This window comes from Lepidochelys kempii, chromosome 12 (genome assembly GCF_965140285.1).
Source record: "Lepidochelys kempii isolate rLepKem1 chromosome 12, rLepKem1.hap1, whole genome shotgun sequence".
In the NCBI taxonomy this organism is placed as follows: Eukaryota; Metazoa; Chordata; order Testudines; family Cheloniidae; genus Lepidochelys; species Lepidochelys kempii.
Window position 1 is genome coordinate 6,095,988 of NC_136391.1, and position 16,409 is coordinate 6,112,396.

Below are 16,409 nucleotides of genomic sequence, written 5' to 3' on the forward strand. Positions count from 1 at the left end.
ACAGCGGCAGAGGGGTAGGCAGGTCCCAGATGGGCCTGCTAGAAAGGAGACGCCAAGGAGACCCTTCTGTCCTGCCCGGTGTTGCTGTGTGCACGCTCTTTGCCTTTGTCACACAGCTGACGGATTGGTGTGGCAGTATGAGCCGTTTGCCCAACAATCCCATTTGGTAGCCGTTTAAGATTCATTCCAAGACCCTAAATGGAATAAAACTCTTTAAAAAACCCTCTCAATCCAGTGCCACGCTGGCACCTTTCTGCATGTTGCACTTTTTGCAGATAAGTCACTATGCGGGAAAGCTGCGCGCCTCTGTCTGGGGATTCGATCGTGTGTGTTCTGCAGCAAGTGGTCCGACACTGTCCTCTCTGCTGGCTGAGGCCGCTGCAGGGAAGGCTCTTGATGCTGCTTGGAGAGCGAAGGGGGCGTTAGTCCCTCTGACCGTTCCTCAGGGAGGTGTCTGGGCTGCAGGACTGGGGTGAACGGGGGCTGCCTGCAGGAAAACGAGAAAGACTGATCGATTGATTCTTTGGTTTCTATACAATACCAAAGGTGACAATTTAGAAGAAAATAACAGCAAATGAATTTCTCTGTGTTAACCGGGAATTAATCGAACCCAGAAGTCGGATAATAAACACCCCACTGACTTTCAGCACGACAGACAAGGGCCTGAAAGAACCGAGGGACTTGAACGTCTCTGCTTCTTTAGAGCCTGAACTAGGAGTGCCTTGTAGCCAGCTGTATAGAGAGCCAGGACACCCGTGTGCAGCTGGGCCCTGGGGCAGCTGGGATGTCCTGGGACACCGGTGCCCGGCTGGGCCATGTGTATGTGGCTCTGGGGCAGCTGGGATGTGCTGGGACGCCGGTGCGTGGCTGGGCCGTGTGTACGTGGCCACGGGGCAGGCGGGATGTCCTGGGACGCCGGTGCCCAGCTGGGCCGTGTGTACGTGGCCCTGGGGCAGGCTGGGATATCCTGGGACGCCAGTGCCCGGCTGGGCTGTGTGTACGTGACCCTGGGGCAGGCTGGGATGTCCTGGGATGCCGGTGCCCGGCTGGGCCGTGTGTACGTGGCCCTGGGGCAGGCTGGGATGTCCTGGGACGCCGGTGCCCAGCTGGGCCGTGTGTACGTGGCCCTGGGGCAGGCTGGGATGTCCTGGGACGCCGGTGCCCGGCTGGGCCGTGTGTACGTGACCCTGGGGCAGGCTGGGATCTTTCCTCATTCCCCGGGACCCCATGTAGTCCTTTGAGGAAGCCCTATTGCAGCATCAGTGCATTGGGGATGGTGGCACACTCCCAGAGCGTTGTAAGCTGGGGCTTGGGGCCTTCTGCCCGGCTGCAGGCCCCGCAGTGATGCCCTGTTCCCTGTCTACACTGCAGTGTTCCAGCTGTCCAGGAAGGTGACGTCCGTGGTCCCGGAGAGCTGCCTCCTCATCCTGCTGGGGCTGGGCCTCGGGGGCATTGTTCTGGCCATCGCTAAGAGAGCTGAGTACCAGCTGGAGCCCAGCCTGTTCTTCCTCTTCCTCCTTCCCCCCATTGTCCTGGACTCGGGCTATTTCATGCCTAGCCGGCTGTTCTTTGACAATCTCGGGGCAATCCTGACCTACGCGGTGATTGGCACGCTGTGGAATTCCTTCACCACCGGAGCGGCCCTCTGGGGCGTGAAGCAAGCGGGGCTGATGGGTAAGTGAGCTGGGTCCCCCGGGGACGTCTGCCCCTGTTGCAACGTGTGGGGCTGGTGGCAGGGCAGCCGGAGTTGGATGGTAACTGAACTGGACATCTCTCCCACTCATCCCAGGGAGGCCTGGAATGATCTGGGTGTTCATTAAACCACATGCCGGGGAATGACAAAGGAATTTAAAAAACCCATGAGTGAGTCTGTGGTGAATTGCACATGCACCTACACTGCATTCTTGACCCCCGTGCTTCGCAAGCATGCCTCACAATTCCTATATTCGTAATACTGGCCCTTATGAGGGACCCTCTCACTAAGGATCCCTTTCTAAGGATCAGCCTTCCATTAGAGGCTGAGTTCTCTTGCGCCTTGCCAGTTTCTCGTCTGTCCGTTGACGAGAAACGGCCAGGTGGTCTTCAACTTAACGCACTTCACTTTTCTGCTTTTGGGATCTGCAGCATTTTGCAAAATGATTATTTTCCCCACATTTATGACAGAGTTTCCCAAAGGCAACACACTGTTTGGGGCCATGCTGTGAATCATAACTTTCCACGTAGCTGTCTATACCCAGTCTCCCCCCAGCAGTGGTTTTCATAGCGAGTGGTTCCACGCTTTTGTAACCCTTCTGCCCGTCAGAGTTGGCAGCAATAAAGGCCGGGTTCAGTATCTAGGGGATCCATTCCAATAACACAATGCAAAACCGGCTCGAGCCCCCACCCAGGGACCTGGGACAAATATATACCACCCCCGCGGGCGCCTCTAAGAGGCGATACTTCCCCTCTCGCAAGCACAGAGTCTGAATGTAGCAAAAGCTTTTTAATAACAGAGAGAAACAATGTGGCATTATGTTGGGGAAACACCACCAACAGGATTCATAACACAACCCATGAGCAAAAACCCACCCCAAGCAAATTTGGGCCTTTGGTTCTTGAGTCCAGCAACCCAAAAATCACCTAAAGTCCCAAAAGTCCAACAACCCAAAAGTCTCTGTCCCTGGTCAGGGCAGCCCCAGAGTTCAAAAGTTTATCTGCAGAGTTTTACCTCTCAACCTGGGTGGAAATGGGGGGGTTAAGGGGCACCTTACATGGTCTGAAGCCAATTGCCCCACCTCTGCGTGGGGCTCTGCTCTGCTCCACCAGCCATCCCACAAATCGCTCCGCTCTGGCAGCCACTCCGTTCCACCAACCATCCCGTGAACTGCTTCGCAATATAGCTTCAAGTCCCCCCACTACTTAACACAACACTCAGTGATTTCAGCTCTTAGTAATTTTAGCTCTTTAGTGATTTCAGCTCATAGTAGAGGAGCCTCAGTGCTGGTGCACCATTGGTCCAAAGTGATTTCAGCTTAGTAGCCTGTAATTAGACTCCTATTAGAATCAAAATTAGCTCTGATATTCCACAGTGGAGAGACAAGGAAGTGCAATTAGCATGTAAGGCCCTCACCAAGGGGCCCATGCCACCAAGTATTAATACTTGTCCCCAACCTCTCTCAATTCACAGAGTTTTGGAACCCATGTCCCTTGCCTAGCGAGTGCTGCTTAGTTGTTGGTGAGTCCCTCCATCATAACAAAAGGCCGAGTACAGTTCCACTGTCCTTGATTCACATAATCAGGATAATAACAGTATATTCCCGCCCCAATAACAGAGAAACTGGGGCTCCTACAGCAGCCAAAGTGACCATCTAGGCGGGGTGGTTGTGCCTATGCAAATGAGATCAGACCCTGAAGGTCTTTTCCACAACCCATCACGACTCGCCACCAGATGTGAGGGTAGAGCTCATCCTGACTCTGCTTACACTTTGATTTGACCTTTTCTGGCTATATTCTTTTGTACTTACTACACCGATAACCCCTTCTGGTGAATTCAGCTCTTTGGCTTGTGCTTTCACAGTTTCTGCTGCCCTGCCTATCTGGAGAGCTTTTTCTAAAGTTAAATCTTCACAGAGCAGTCTCTCTCTTAACCCAGTGTCTCTAATGCCGCAAATGGTTCTATCTCTGACCAGAGAATCTGTCAGCTCACCAAAGTCACAGGTTTTAGTGATGCTCCTTAATTCTGTGACATATTGCTCTCCGGTGTCATCAGTTTTTCATGCACGTATAAAATTTGTTTGTCTCAAAGGTCTCATTCTTCTTTGGCATGCAATATGTGACGGGATCCCCGGGATGCAACCTGGAACCATGGAACCACTGTGCCCCATTGACGCTCCAATCTGGGCTGTCTCTCACAATGCGTTGCTAGTGACAAGCAGCAAACCCTTCTAGGTGCTGTTATCACTCAGCACAACCGAATGTGGAGCCCTACGCCCAGCTAGATTGCATGAATGCTCCCAGAGCCACTCATGAATCACACAGAGAAAGGCACCAGCCAATTCCTCCCCAGCTTGCACCCTCCAATTGTACCGTCTTCCACTGCTCAAGATGAGCAGTGCAAGTTTTATTAATTGGTTCACCACTTCATCAGTGGAAAGTGGATATACCTGAGCAAATTTACCAAATACTTCAGGCAACTCACTGGTAAAAATAAACAATAAAACAGATTTATTGACTACAAAAGATACATTTTAAGTGATTATAAGTGATAGGCAAAAAGTCAGTGTGGTTACCAAAAGAAAAGAAAATATAAGCACACAGTCTAAACTCTCAGACCTATTAGACTGGGCAACATCTAGATTAAGACGTTTTTCTCACCCCACTGGATATTGCATTTCATACCTGAAACCTGGGCCAGTGTCCTCTGTTGGAGTCTTCAGTCTTTTCAGTGTCCTTGTTGCTTGCAGCATGGTGGGGGGAAGAAAAGGCGAAGTGTGAGGCCACTGTGTTCTGTTTTATACCCTGAGTCCATGTGCTTGGAGAACACAAATCCTGGCATGTCTGGGGGGTATTGCTGAATCCCCAGGCAAGGTTGAGCGATTCCCCTGGTATGGCCTCATGCAGGTGAGTCCTTGCATTGTAGCTCCCTTGCTGGACAGTGGCTGTTGATGGTTGTTTGACACCCGCCCGGGTGTTGGTTACTTTCCTTGCTCTTATCTCTGGGGAGCTAATATCTGCCCGATTCCCCAACTTGCAGCATGTTTTAGTGACACCCATACAACACAATCTCATAACTTTATATGCACTAATGATACACACATTTAGATAGAACAGTGACTTTCAGCAGATCATAAACTTTCCCCTGATACCTCGCATGGCATACAATTGTATATAAATGAGGAATATGGGAATTGCAGGGTGCTCCCCCAAGTATAGGATATCACAAAATGTTCCTCAAATAATGAGTATTTTACTTCATGCTTTCATCTTCCTCAAATGTAAAGTTGTTATAAATATCCAATGCTGCCTCCCCAACAACATGCAAAAAGATTGATGATTTCACTTTATCATTTTTCTCCTCTTCCCTAATTGCTGCTAAATACAATTCAAACCTCTGTTGGAATTTTTTCCCGTTGTCTGCAGTGTTGCCTGGCAAGTCGTGGAGCTTGCAAGTCATCCGTGTTTGGCTTTTTCCCCTTCTTAACCTAGTCAAGCTTCTACTGTGCTCACAAAATACATGCAAAGGCCTTTGCTCTGTTTGCTGCTCCGTGTGCTCCCCTTGCCTCTGCTTTTCATTTCAAGCCCAGGAGTGAACCTCAAACTGACCGCAGGCTCCTTCTCGCTCAGCACCTCTGACACTGTGAAGTGATCTGGGGGTTCATTGAACAACAAACCAGGGAATGAGAAAGGAATAAAACTGGGCAAGGGCAGGGGTGCTGCATACTCCCGGCATGGTCCTGCAGCCGGAGGCTCCATGAGGTACGGCATGGTCCTGCAGCCGGAGGCTCCATGAGGTTCACACCTACCATTGGGGAGCCCAGGCATTTTAGTGGAGAAGTTCCTCTTATCCGACCCCTCATCCCCATGTGCCTCTGAGCCCCTGGGTGGCCACCGTCTGTGCTCTGCCCGTTACAGCCCCGCACCTGGCTGATGCATTGGCTGGCAGTCATTGCTCAGGCTGAGCCATCGCCATCCCAGAGCTAGTCCTCCCCCACTCCCTGCTACTCACCCCTTTCCCCAAGGGGCTACTTGGTGACTCTTAGAGGCTGCTGCTCCCTCAGGACAAGTCAGTGCCACTCCCTGGCCCCCAGGGCAAGGTTTTCACACATACATTCTCTCTCTTCTTCAGCCCACAACCTCCTCACGACCCCCTCCTCGGGTATCCTCCCCAGGCTGGGGGGCGGAAGAGATGATCTCCAGCCCTGGCCCTCCTGTTGGGAGCTGGTGGGGTCCCAGTACTGCTAGCAGTAACCCCATCTAGACTCCAGCATCTCAGCAAGTGTGGATGGGCAGACAAGGGGGGTGGTGATGTGGAAGAGAGGGAGCCCCACAGTCAAGGGTAGCTCCAAGCAGCTCTGCCAGGGTGTTACCCTGAAATTTAGGCTCTGGGGTGCCCCTAAAATAACCTCCTCAATTTGCTCTTCCTGGGGTCTGGGTCTCCAGAGTTGTTAAGGAAACACTTGAAGGACATGGCTCTAACCTTCTGACAGAGTGATTGACACAGGAGTATTCTTGTAACTAATAATCCCTAATACAATATAAAGTCCTAAATAAGACACAAATCCCTTATTGCACGTTAAAAGAGCATCCACACCACAACAGCGTACAGTTTAAATGATTGAAAGCGAAGCACTTTTCTACAAATGGCCAGTCTGTAACCAACCACTGACAGCAGTTCTTCAATTATATTTTAGATTTTACATAAGTAAATTTAAATTCATAACAATATCTTATGCATTCTTATTAGTGTGCGTGCCCACACACGCATTCAAAATCCTACCCTACGCTATAGTTATAACAAAACTAACGTATTTTATAAATCCTTTGGCATCTTTCTTTAGTTGCTGCTTCTTGCTGCTGAAGCAGCTTCTCCCAACAGGGTTCTCCTCAGGATTTTAAGCTGTCACTCGCCCTTCAGGTATTAGAGGGGTAGCCTTGTTCGTCTGTATGCCACCGGACTCCTCACTGACTCTCTCTTCACAACTGTGTAACTGCTGTTAGTGTTGCAAAGTCACTCTCCCTCAGCTCCGTTTCGCCGTTCGTAGTTGTTGCCCCTTGGTTCAAACGGTCTCGGCGGCTTCTCTCGCTCTGTTACAAAATTTCTTCAGCGGCTCCTTAGACTCCTTTGCCCGCTCTCCACTCTCTCTTTCCCAGCAGCTGCTCTTCTAACTCCTTTCCAGCAGTTCTTCTTGCTGGCTCCCCACTGTCAGTCCGTCTTCTCCCGACCGCTCTCCTCCCCGGCTCCTGACTCACTGGCTGCATGTCAGCACAGTGCTGTGGACCTGTGGGATCAGTCGACACTACGCACGGCTCGTGCGGCGCCTCAAGGTCTCGGACACCATCCGATGGTCCAGGGACATCTACATCGAACACATCACCGGCCACCGACAGCACCAGGAGGTGTGAGCCGGAACGACATCGTGCGTCCACTGTGGGAAAGGGACTGAGAGACTTTTTCCATTGGACCGTATGAACTGGAACCATAAACTCACTGAACATTAAATCCCACCAAATGAGGGTGGATCCATCCCCATCATCGTATCCATTCATTATACTCCACACCAGAACATAGTCATTATATGGACAACATACACCCCATATCTCAATGTCTGTGCTTTGACCCGTTAACCTTTTACCCCCAGTCGGGGAGATTGCAGATTATGTATTCCTTACGCCACCTGTTCCTAAACCGAATTTCGCACCCCTTGATAATCTGTACCTTATTCCCTGATAACCAGAAACTTCTATGCTTAAACTCTGTACTGATTTCTTTTTACTTCAACATTATCTTAATAAAATTTATACTGTTCTAACCCACATCCCCTCATCTTCAGCTACCGGAAGAAGCAGCCCCACACCGGCCCATGTCAATTCAGGCTGAGGCTGCTTGACCTTTCTGTCCCCCATTTCATTCTGCACAGGCTCACTGTTGCTGTTGACTTCAGAGTTATGATTCTGCCGATCCAGTCACCTATTGGGCCTTTTGCCAGGGCACCATCTTAGCACTCTTGGGCAGTCTGCCAATTAACTGCATTTTTCACCCTATGTTAGTACTGAGCGTACTCAAGATCTGCAGATTTCCTCTTGGAGTGGCCTGGGTCCTCCTTATTCAGAACAGAGACCAAGCAGACAAAATGTAGGCTGGAGAATTTTTCTAGGAACAGGGTGGGTCCCTTCTGAGCCCTCTGGCAGAGCTGCTGCCGACAGCAGGGGCCCCGCATTGTGCCCTGGCTGCCGTGATATGCAGAGACAGACACGTGGTGTCTCCTGCCCACTCCATGGTCACCACGGAGCAGACCCGAGGCTGGTTGTTTATCAGGGCCTGCCAGGCTGGCCTTGCTCTGTGTGCCATGGTAGTAGCCTCCCCAGTGCAGGCACTTGCCCCAGCTCTGTGCAGCGCCCCGTGGGCTCCCTCCTTTGCCTCTCTCACTCCCTGGTGGGTCTGGCTGAGCCCTTAAGGCGTGGAGCCTCGTCCGCTTCCCCTTGGCGGTGTGAGGCGGGTGCTGCTGGAGATACAGGAGGCTGAGGCCCAGTCCACGCCCCCTCCCGCGGTGTGCTGAGCGGTGTGCTTCTGTCCTGGCAGACAAGGGCGTGGAAGCTGGCCTGATGGACTTCCTGCTCTTCGGCAGCCTCATCTCAGCTGTGGACCCTGTGGCCGTGCTAGCCGTCTTCGAGGAAGTCCACATCAACGAGACCCTCTTCATCATCGTGTTTGGGGAGTCCCTGCTGAACGACGCCGTCACCGTGGTGAGCACCGCCCAGGGCTCGGTGCTTGGGGCGGGGGGAGAGGTGGGTCTTGCTCTCTCTGACTGCAGGCCTGAGACATCTGCGCTGCAGCTGGCAGCTAGCGGGAGCTTCTCCTCTAGTCCTAGAGCTGCTGGTTGGTGCAGAAAGTCCCTGGCCCCAAGGCCCAGAAAGGACATGCTCCCCCACTCTCTGTGGTCTCTGCCGTCTGTGTGTCCCAAGCCCACTCCTTTGTGGGACTTCCTGTCTTCCAGGGCATAGGACTGCACCCAGCTCGGGGGTTTGCCATCTCCCTGATAGACCTGCCCTGCCGTGGGGATGGAGCAAGGGAGCCTCCGAAGTGCCTGGAGATAGGATACAGTAGGAGCAGGGCCAGCCGGTCACCCGAACAATGTGGCTTCATAGCTGGGTCAAGAGACAAGCTAAAGGCGTTTGCACCGCCCCCGGTACTTCATGGTGTGTGCTCAGGAGAGCCCAGCACAGGACTAGCTGGGCAGTCTCCCCTGGCAGACCCAGAGTGGGTGGAGGCAGGAGACCTACACTCCCACTCTGGCCCTTCACCCGGGAAGCCCGGCACTTGGAGAGCATAGTGTCTGCAGCCTCACTGCTTCTCACCCGCCCAAGAGGTAGGGTCTGCAGGGCCAGGTATCCCATTCCCAAAAGGAGAAACACATCCTCACATTGCCCAGGATAGCGCAGGCTAATGTCAAGAAGGGGCTATTGGTCCATTGGGCCCAGGTGTTGGGCTAACCCTGTTGCTTTGTCTTGCAGGTGCTGTACAAAGTGTTTAACTCCTTTGTGGAGATGGGTCCTGCACATGTCCAGGCCACAGACTACCTGAAGGGTGTCGGTGAGTATGTCTCCAGCCCCTCTCTCTGTTAGCCATGCTGTCCCCGGGCCTGCTCTTTCTCTGCTGGAAGGTGTGTAGAGCAGGCATGGCTGCCAGCTTCCCCTGCTGGGGAGACAAGGCTGGCTGGCAAGTGCAGGCAAGTGCCCTCCATACAGCCCTGGGCCAGTGACAGGAGGGCAGCTGCTTTGACAGCATGCGTCACGTCCCCAGGACGGGCAGGCTGGTGAGCTGGGCAGATGCCATGCCATTGGAAGGGACTGCGGTGGACTGGTTTCCCAGGGGAGGGGCTGGAAGTCCCATCGCTTGGGATGTGCGAACTGGACGGGACCATGTACTCTGAGCAGCCACGGCCGGCTGGCAGAGACAGGAGAGGTGTGACCCAAGTGCTCTCTCCCAGCTTTCGTGGCCGTAAGCCAGAAACGGGGTGAGTCGAGTGAGTCTAAATGGAGGCTGTAGAAGCGGATCTCAGGTGCCATTGCCAGCTCCATGGGAGACTGCCAGGGTGCAGTCTGCTAACTGTTCGCTTTGTGCATAGACCTGGCCAGATGTTAGTGCTGGCTGGCTGTGTCTGACAGCACCCCGATGTGCAGGCCGCTTGCCCCATGGGCAGCCCCGCCCCTGAGGAGGTCTGTGACAACAGCCAGACAGAGACAGACAGGGGATAGGGACCAAAAGCCCAGGAAACTTCCTAACGGTCAGGGTGGTTAAGCACTGGAATAAATTACCTCGGGAGGTTGTGGAATCTCCATCATTGGGGATTTTTAAGAGCACGTTGGACAAACACCTGTCAGGGATGGTCTAGATAATATTTAGTCCTGCCATGAGTGCAGGGGACTGGACTAGATGACCTCTCGAGGTCCCTTCCAGTTCTTTGATTCTATGATTTTATACAAGCCCAACGCATCTTAACCAGGCTTGCATGGCTAAGGGCTCTGGTCAGGAAATGAGACGCCTGAGGTTACGAGGCCAGTCCCAACCCACCCCTGAGCATCTGGCTGCGAGGGGCAGCTTGTAGCATGTGCCCATGTCCCGTTTCACAGATCATACAGCAGCAAACATTAGCCTCTGGTCTCCAGCCATAGGTGAAGGCTTGTTTTGATTGGTTGGTGTGACGGGTTGGACTCCCCTTCTGGGATGCCACCTGATGTGCTGGGGTTTAACTGAACCTCCCCTGCTCAATCAGCCTGGGTTCCCTCTCACTGCTTTGCTAAATTAGGCTCTCCGGCCTCTTGCAGCAGACACACAGGTAGGGCCACACCCCGCTGCAGAGGCAGACTGAAGTCAGCTCTGTGTGAGAGGGCTCCCCCAGCACTCACGTGCCCAGCCTTTTTGGGAGACAAACCCCAAATACTACTGTCTTGCACTGTATAGAAATATTTGTACAGCACAAGCTCATAAAATTTGCCCTTTTCCGCAAAGTGAAGAGAGCTGTGCATGCCTTCTTGCCCCCCCATTAGAAATTACAGGAACTGGGTTACATTATAAACAAGAAATAAGTTTATTAACTACAAAAGGTGAATTTTAAGTGAATATGAGAGATAACAGAAAGAACCAAGCAGATTACTGACCAAATAAAGCAAAATACGCAAACTAAGCTCAATATACTTAAGGAACAGGTTACAAAATGTACATTCTCACCCTAAATGTTATTTTAGGCAGGTTTCAAAGTTTCTTTGGTTCAGAGTTCCAGTTATATTCCTTTTCAGACTGGACCCCTTGCCTTCCCTTCAGGTAGCTTTAGCCGTCTTTCTTCTTGGGCAGACAGGCCATGCAGAGGAGGAGTCCCTTTTGCCTTCCTCCCCACCCTTAAATAGGATTTACATAAGGCGGGAATCCTTTGTTTCCCAAACTTGACCCCCCTCCCCTTCCGGTGGAAAGTTACAAGAAGTCCCAGGTAATGTTTAGTATCAGGTGAAAAGATCACCTGACTCTGTAGGATCACAGCATTCATGAGTCAGTGACAGTACAGAGCATCGGCAGGAAGGCCGAGCTTTTCACAGTCCATTGTCCTCGCTGATGAGCCATCCGCCCTGTCTGGCTTTTCCATTGTGGTACCTGAATTGTTGGCAATGAGCGTCACCCAAAGTGGCATAGTTGAAATACAGATACGTAGTCAATATTCCTAACTTCAGATACAGAAATGATACAGGCGTGCATATTGGATAATCACATTCAGTAAATCATAACCTTTCCAATGATATCTTACAAGACCCATCTTGCATAAAGTACATCTCAGTTATGTCATATTCATATCATAAGCATATTTTCACAAAGAATATGGAGTGAAACATCAGAGTTGGATATTTACAAAGGCTAATAAAAGGCGCCCCGTTCAGTCTCTAGCTGCCTTTTACAGTCTGTTAAACAATTAATAGCTTAGCACGTTGGGATATATCTGGGTGTGTGACCCTATGCAGCACCGACCCCCCTGGTCCTCACCGATTCCCTGACCAATCCTGTAATTCTTGGGGAATTTATTTATAGATTCAATTCCATTGATTTTTGCTGTCCCTAAACGTTCAGTTTGCCCCTGCGTGCTGTCTGTGTAGCTGCCCGGGGGGCAAACAGGAGATTTGGCCACTAGGGGATGGAGTGGGGATGGAGGCTGCAGTGGGTGGCCCCCAGGAAAAACACAGGAGAAGGTTTTGCTTTTTGTTCCCCGGGGTCTGGTGGCTGCCTTTGATCCTGGGGAGGGGCCGCAGCCCCCCCCCGCCCCGTTTTGAATCAGGAGGTGAACGCCTAACTCCCAGTGGACTGTCCAATATCTCTCACTCTGCCACGCCCGGCAGTGCCGGGACGTTCCCAGAGGGGCTCCTTTGTCTCGGCTGGAGGCCTCCTCAGCAGACGCTGCCGCGCCTCAGGACTGTGTCCCTTGAGGAGGCCCACGCCTCGGTCTCTGGCCTGAGAGAGGGCTGCTCCCTGCTCCCCATTTCACGACGCTGCGTGCGCCGGCTTTCCATATCTGTGCGGGGCCGGCACGCCGCGGGGCACGCACGGCTCCGAGTGGGAGAGAGTCGGAGGCACAGGTGCTGACTTTTAGTTTTTCCTGGGGGTGCTCCATCCCCAGCCCACCCCGAGGCCCCCGCCCTCGCTCCGCCTCTTCCTGCCCCTGCTCCACCCCCTCCCCCAAGGCCCTGCCCCTACTCTGCCTCTTCCTGCCCCTGCTCCCCCCGACTCCGCCCTCGCTCCGCCTCTTCCTGCCCCTGCTCCACCCTCTCCCCCAAGGCCCCGCCCCTACTCTGCCTCTTCCTGCCCCTGCTCCCCCCAGACTCCGCCCTCGCTCCGCCTCTTCCTGTCTCTGCCCCGCCCCCTCTCCTGAGGCCCTGCCCCTGCTCCGCCTCTTCCTGCCTCTGCTCCTCCCCCAAGGCTCCGCCCTTGCTCCGCCTCTTCCTGCTCCACCCCCTCTCCTGAGGCCCCGCCCTCACTCCACCTCTTCCTGCCCCTGCTCCGCCCCCTACTCTGCCTCTTCCTGCCCCTGCTCCTCCCCCTACTCTGCCTCTTCCTGCCCCTGCTCCGCCCCCTACTCTGCCTCTTCCTGCCCCTGCTCCTCCCCCAGACTACGCCCTTGCTCCGCCTCTTCCTGTCTCTGCCATGCCCCCTCTCCTGAGGCCCTGCCCCTGCTCCGCCTCTTCCTGCCTCTGCTCCTCCCCCAAGGCTCTGCCCTTGCTCCGCCTCTTCCTGCTCCGCCCCCTCTCCTGAGGCCCCGCCCTCACTCCGCCTCTTCCTGCCCCTGCTCCGCCCCCTCCCCCAAGGCCCTGCCCCTGCTCCGCCCCCCAGGCTCCACCCTTGCTCTGCCTCTTCCTGCCCCTGCTCCTCCCCTCCCCCAAGGCCTTGCCCCTGCCCCGCCTCTTCCTGCCCCTGCTCCTCTCCCAAAGCCCCCTCTCTCGCTCTGACTCTTGCTGCCCCTGCTCTGCCCCTCCCCCAAGGTCTTGCCCCTGCCCAGCCTCTTCCTGCCCCGCCTCTTCCTGCCCCTCCTCCTCTCCCAAGGCCCCCTCCCTCGCTCTGCCTCTTTCTGCCCCTGCTCCTCCCCTCCCCCAAGGCCCTGCCCCTGCCCCGCCTCTTCCTGCCCTTGCTTCTCTCCCAAGGCCCCCTCCCTCGCTCTGCCTTTTCCTGCCTCTGCCCCGCCCCCTCTCCCGAGGCTCCTGCCCTCACTCCGCCTCTTCCTGCCCCTGCCCTGCCTCTTCCTGTCCCGTCCCCTCTCCCAAGGCCCTGCCCCTGCTCTGCCTCTTCCTGCCCCTGCTCCTCCCCCAAGGCCCCACCCTCACTCCACCTCTTCCTGTCCCACCCCCTCTCCCAAGGCTCCGCCCTCGCTCTGCCTTTTGCTGCCTCTGCTCCACCCCCTTTCCCCAAACCCCCTCCCTTGCTCCACCTCTTCCTGCCCCGCCCCCTCTCCCAAGGCCCCGCCCTCACTCCACCTCTTCCTGCCCCGCCCCCTCTCCCAAGGCCCCGCCCTCACTCCACCTCTTCCTGCCCCGCCCCCTCTCCCAAGGCCCCGCCCTCACTCCACCTCTTCCTGCCCCGCCCCCTCTCCCAAGGCCCCGCCCTCGCTCCACCTCTTCCTGCCCCACCCCCTCTCCCCAGGCCCCACCCTCACTCCACCTCTTCCTGCCCCGCCCCCTCTTCCCAGGCCCCGCCCTTGCTCCGCCTCTGTCACTGCATTTTTAACGGGCTCTGTGCCGCTGGGACGGGATTTCCTCCGAAGAGCGTTTATTTGTCAGTGGGGAAGAAAGAGCAGTCCCCCGTGCCGCGCGACCCAGCTGCGGGGTGAGCCGGGTTCGCCGCTTTTGGGGCGCAGCCGTCCCCGGGAGAGGTCTCTCCAGAGGCAGGCCCAGCCGGCAGGTCCCCAGCAGCGGGAGAGAGGCTGCCTCTGGTGGTAGATACAAGCTGCCTTCTGCAGGGCTCACGGCTGCCAAGCACACTGCCGCCTAGAGCCCAGGCTGCAGCCGGCACGACTTGCTCCGTGGGGATCTGCTCTTGTGCCCCCCAGCTTCCTTCTTCGTGGTGAGCCTCGGGGGTGCCGCCGTGGGGCTGCTCTTCGCCTTCCTGCTGGCCCTGATCACCAGGTTCACCAAGCGCGTGCGCATCATCGAGCCGCTCTTCGTCTTCCTGCTGGCGTACATGGCGTACCTCGCCGCCGAGATGGTCTCGCTCTCCTCCATCCTCGCGTGAGTACCCCGCACTTCGCACATCCAGCCCCTGCAGGTCTCTTCCCTGGGTGAGGGCCGGCCCCCCCCGGCCGGTGCGGGAGGGATGCTGGGCCCTGTGCGATTGGCGTGGGGCATCCTTGTGGGAGCAGGTTCCCCGCAGCCCCCGCCCTCCCGGTCACGCTGCTCCTCGATCCCCACCCGCGGCCCCCCGCCCTCCCGGTCACGCTGCTCCTCGATCCCCACCCGCGGCCCAGACCCCAGTGATCTTTCCTCCCCCGCCACGACCTGCAGCCTCTGAGCTCTCAGTCTCAGGTCTCCTGTGAAGAGCAGGGCAGATGTCTGTACGAGTGCTATGAATATCCTGCATCTCTGTTGATTGTTGGAGTGTGCCCGGCTCTCTGTAGCACCAAGGGTTAATTCCATCCTGTGCGACCCGCTCAGCCAGGCCACACAATGGCTCTGATCCCGTCACCCAATAGACGGGTTAATTGCTTGTAAGGGGATCTCCAGGGCTTGCACCCCACCAAGGTTCTTCACTCATTCCAGGAGCTGATCTCCACCACTCTCTAGCTTTCCCCTCCGTCGCTGACTCTCCAGGCCCTGGCTGCTCTGCTACCTGAGCTCTCCCGGGGGGAGACCCTGCCTATAGCCATGGCCCTGAAAACCTTGAGCTCAGCTTGCTGTAGTTCTGACACACTAACCAGTGGGAGAGAAGAAACTTCAGCCCCATCCCATCACCACAAAACCTCCCGGCTCCCACCAGTGAGGCCCCTGAGATTGTAAATGGACCAGTCAGTGGCTAGGAAATATTCACCCTGGTTGAATTCCAGATGGCGCCTCTCCCCACACCCCAGCATGTATGGAAAGGGGCAGCAACAACTGCTCTGCATGGACCCCCCCACCCCATAGGTGGCTGGAGTTCAGTCCTTGCTGTCGGCCTTGCCTGAGACAGCAACACCCTGAACCCGGAGGAGACGCTGGGATTCCCAGGCTCCCTTTGCATTCAGTGTCTCCACCTCTCTCCCCACCTGCTCCGTCTGAGATACCCCGACCCCAGGTGAGTCGTTGGGGTGAGCTGGGAAGTCAGGCCCTTTCCTAGGAACTGAATTGGGGGTGGAACCAGAACCCGGTGCCCCAGGAGCTGCTGTTACCCATGGGCTGCAAAGCTGGTGGCCTGGAGCCGGGCATTGGATTGCATACATTATTACTGTGATCTCCTGGTCACTGGGTGGGGTTCTGAGGCCAGACTGGTTTGATTTTATATGTTCTGCCACTAGATTCCTGTCACTCGGGAAAGGGCCTTTCCCAGGGACTCTCTGTCCTGGGAACTTGGCCGAAGGAGCAGAAATGGCAGCATTGGGACAGAGCTTCGCCCCCCGTCGTGGCAGGCTCCCTGCTCCCGCTCTGGGATCCTCTTAGCGTCCCCCAGCGGGAAAGAGGAGAGGCTGCGGGGGAGGGACATCAGGGCAAGGGCTGACAGCGGGGGCCAGCCCGGAGCTGCTTAGAGGTGCTGTCATGGTTCCTGTCTCCTGGTAAATTGCCCGGAGTGCTGCCCCAGGAGAGCTCCGTCCCTGGGCGGATCGACCCTCCGGCGGTGTTTCGACGAGCAGCCCAAGGCGGTAACAGTTGCAGCGTGGAGATAACTGGCGTCAGGGCTCGCTCGGAGACGTTGTTCTGCGCCCGGATTGACTAGCTCAGACCAAACGGAACTGCCCTGGACCCAGAGACTTGCCTGTCGGAGGCACTGCCCAGGGGTGCTGCCGTCCGCGAGGGGTCCGTGTACGGTGGTCTCTTGCCCCCTTCTGCCATGGCCTGTTGCCCCAGCCCATTTCAGGTAACATCCCGGAGCCAAGTGCCCCAGGGGACTGAGCTGGATGCTTCCCTCTCACTTTGTTCAGTCGCTGGCCGCGAGCAGTAACTCCAGGGCCATGCATAGGAAGAACCACGTAAGGGCCGTGGCGGGTATAGCAGCC

General features: G+C 55.6%; 1 protein-coding gene across 5 annotated transcripts in view; it reads left to right on the forward strand.

Annotated features, from left to right (window-relative positions):
- SLC9A5 (solute carrier family 9 member A5) overlaps positions 1–16,409 on the forward strand; it is a 50,285-nt gene that overhangs the window by 11,049 nt on the left and 22,827 nt on the right. For all 5 annotated transcript variants that reach the window (XR_012154453.2, XM_078848076.1, XM_073307288.2 and 2 more), the window contains exons 2-5: positions 1,372–1,674; positions 8,279–8,442; positions 9,211–9,289; positions 14,277–14,454. Coding sequence is in view for 4 of the 5 variants with exons in the window: in XM_078848076.1 (XP_078704202.1) it covers positions 1,372–1,674; positions 8,279–8,442; positions 9,211–9,289; positions 14,277–14,454 (724 nt within the window). In the remaining variant the exon portion in view is untranslated. The remainder of the gene's footprint in view (positions 1–1,371; positions 1,675–8,278; positions 8,443–9,210; positions 9,290–14,276; positions 14,455–16,409) is intronic.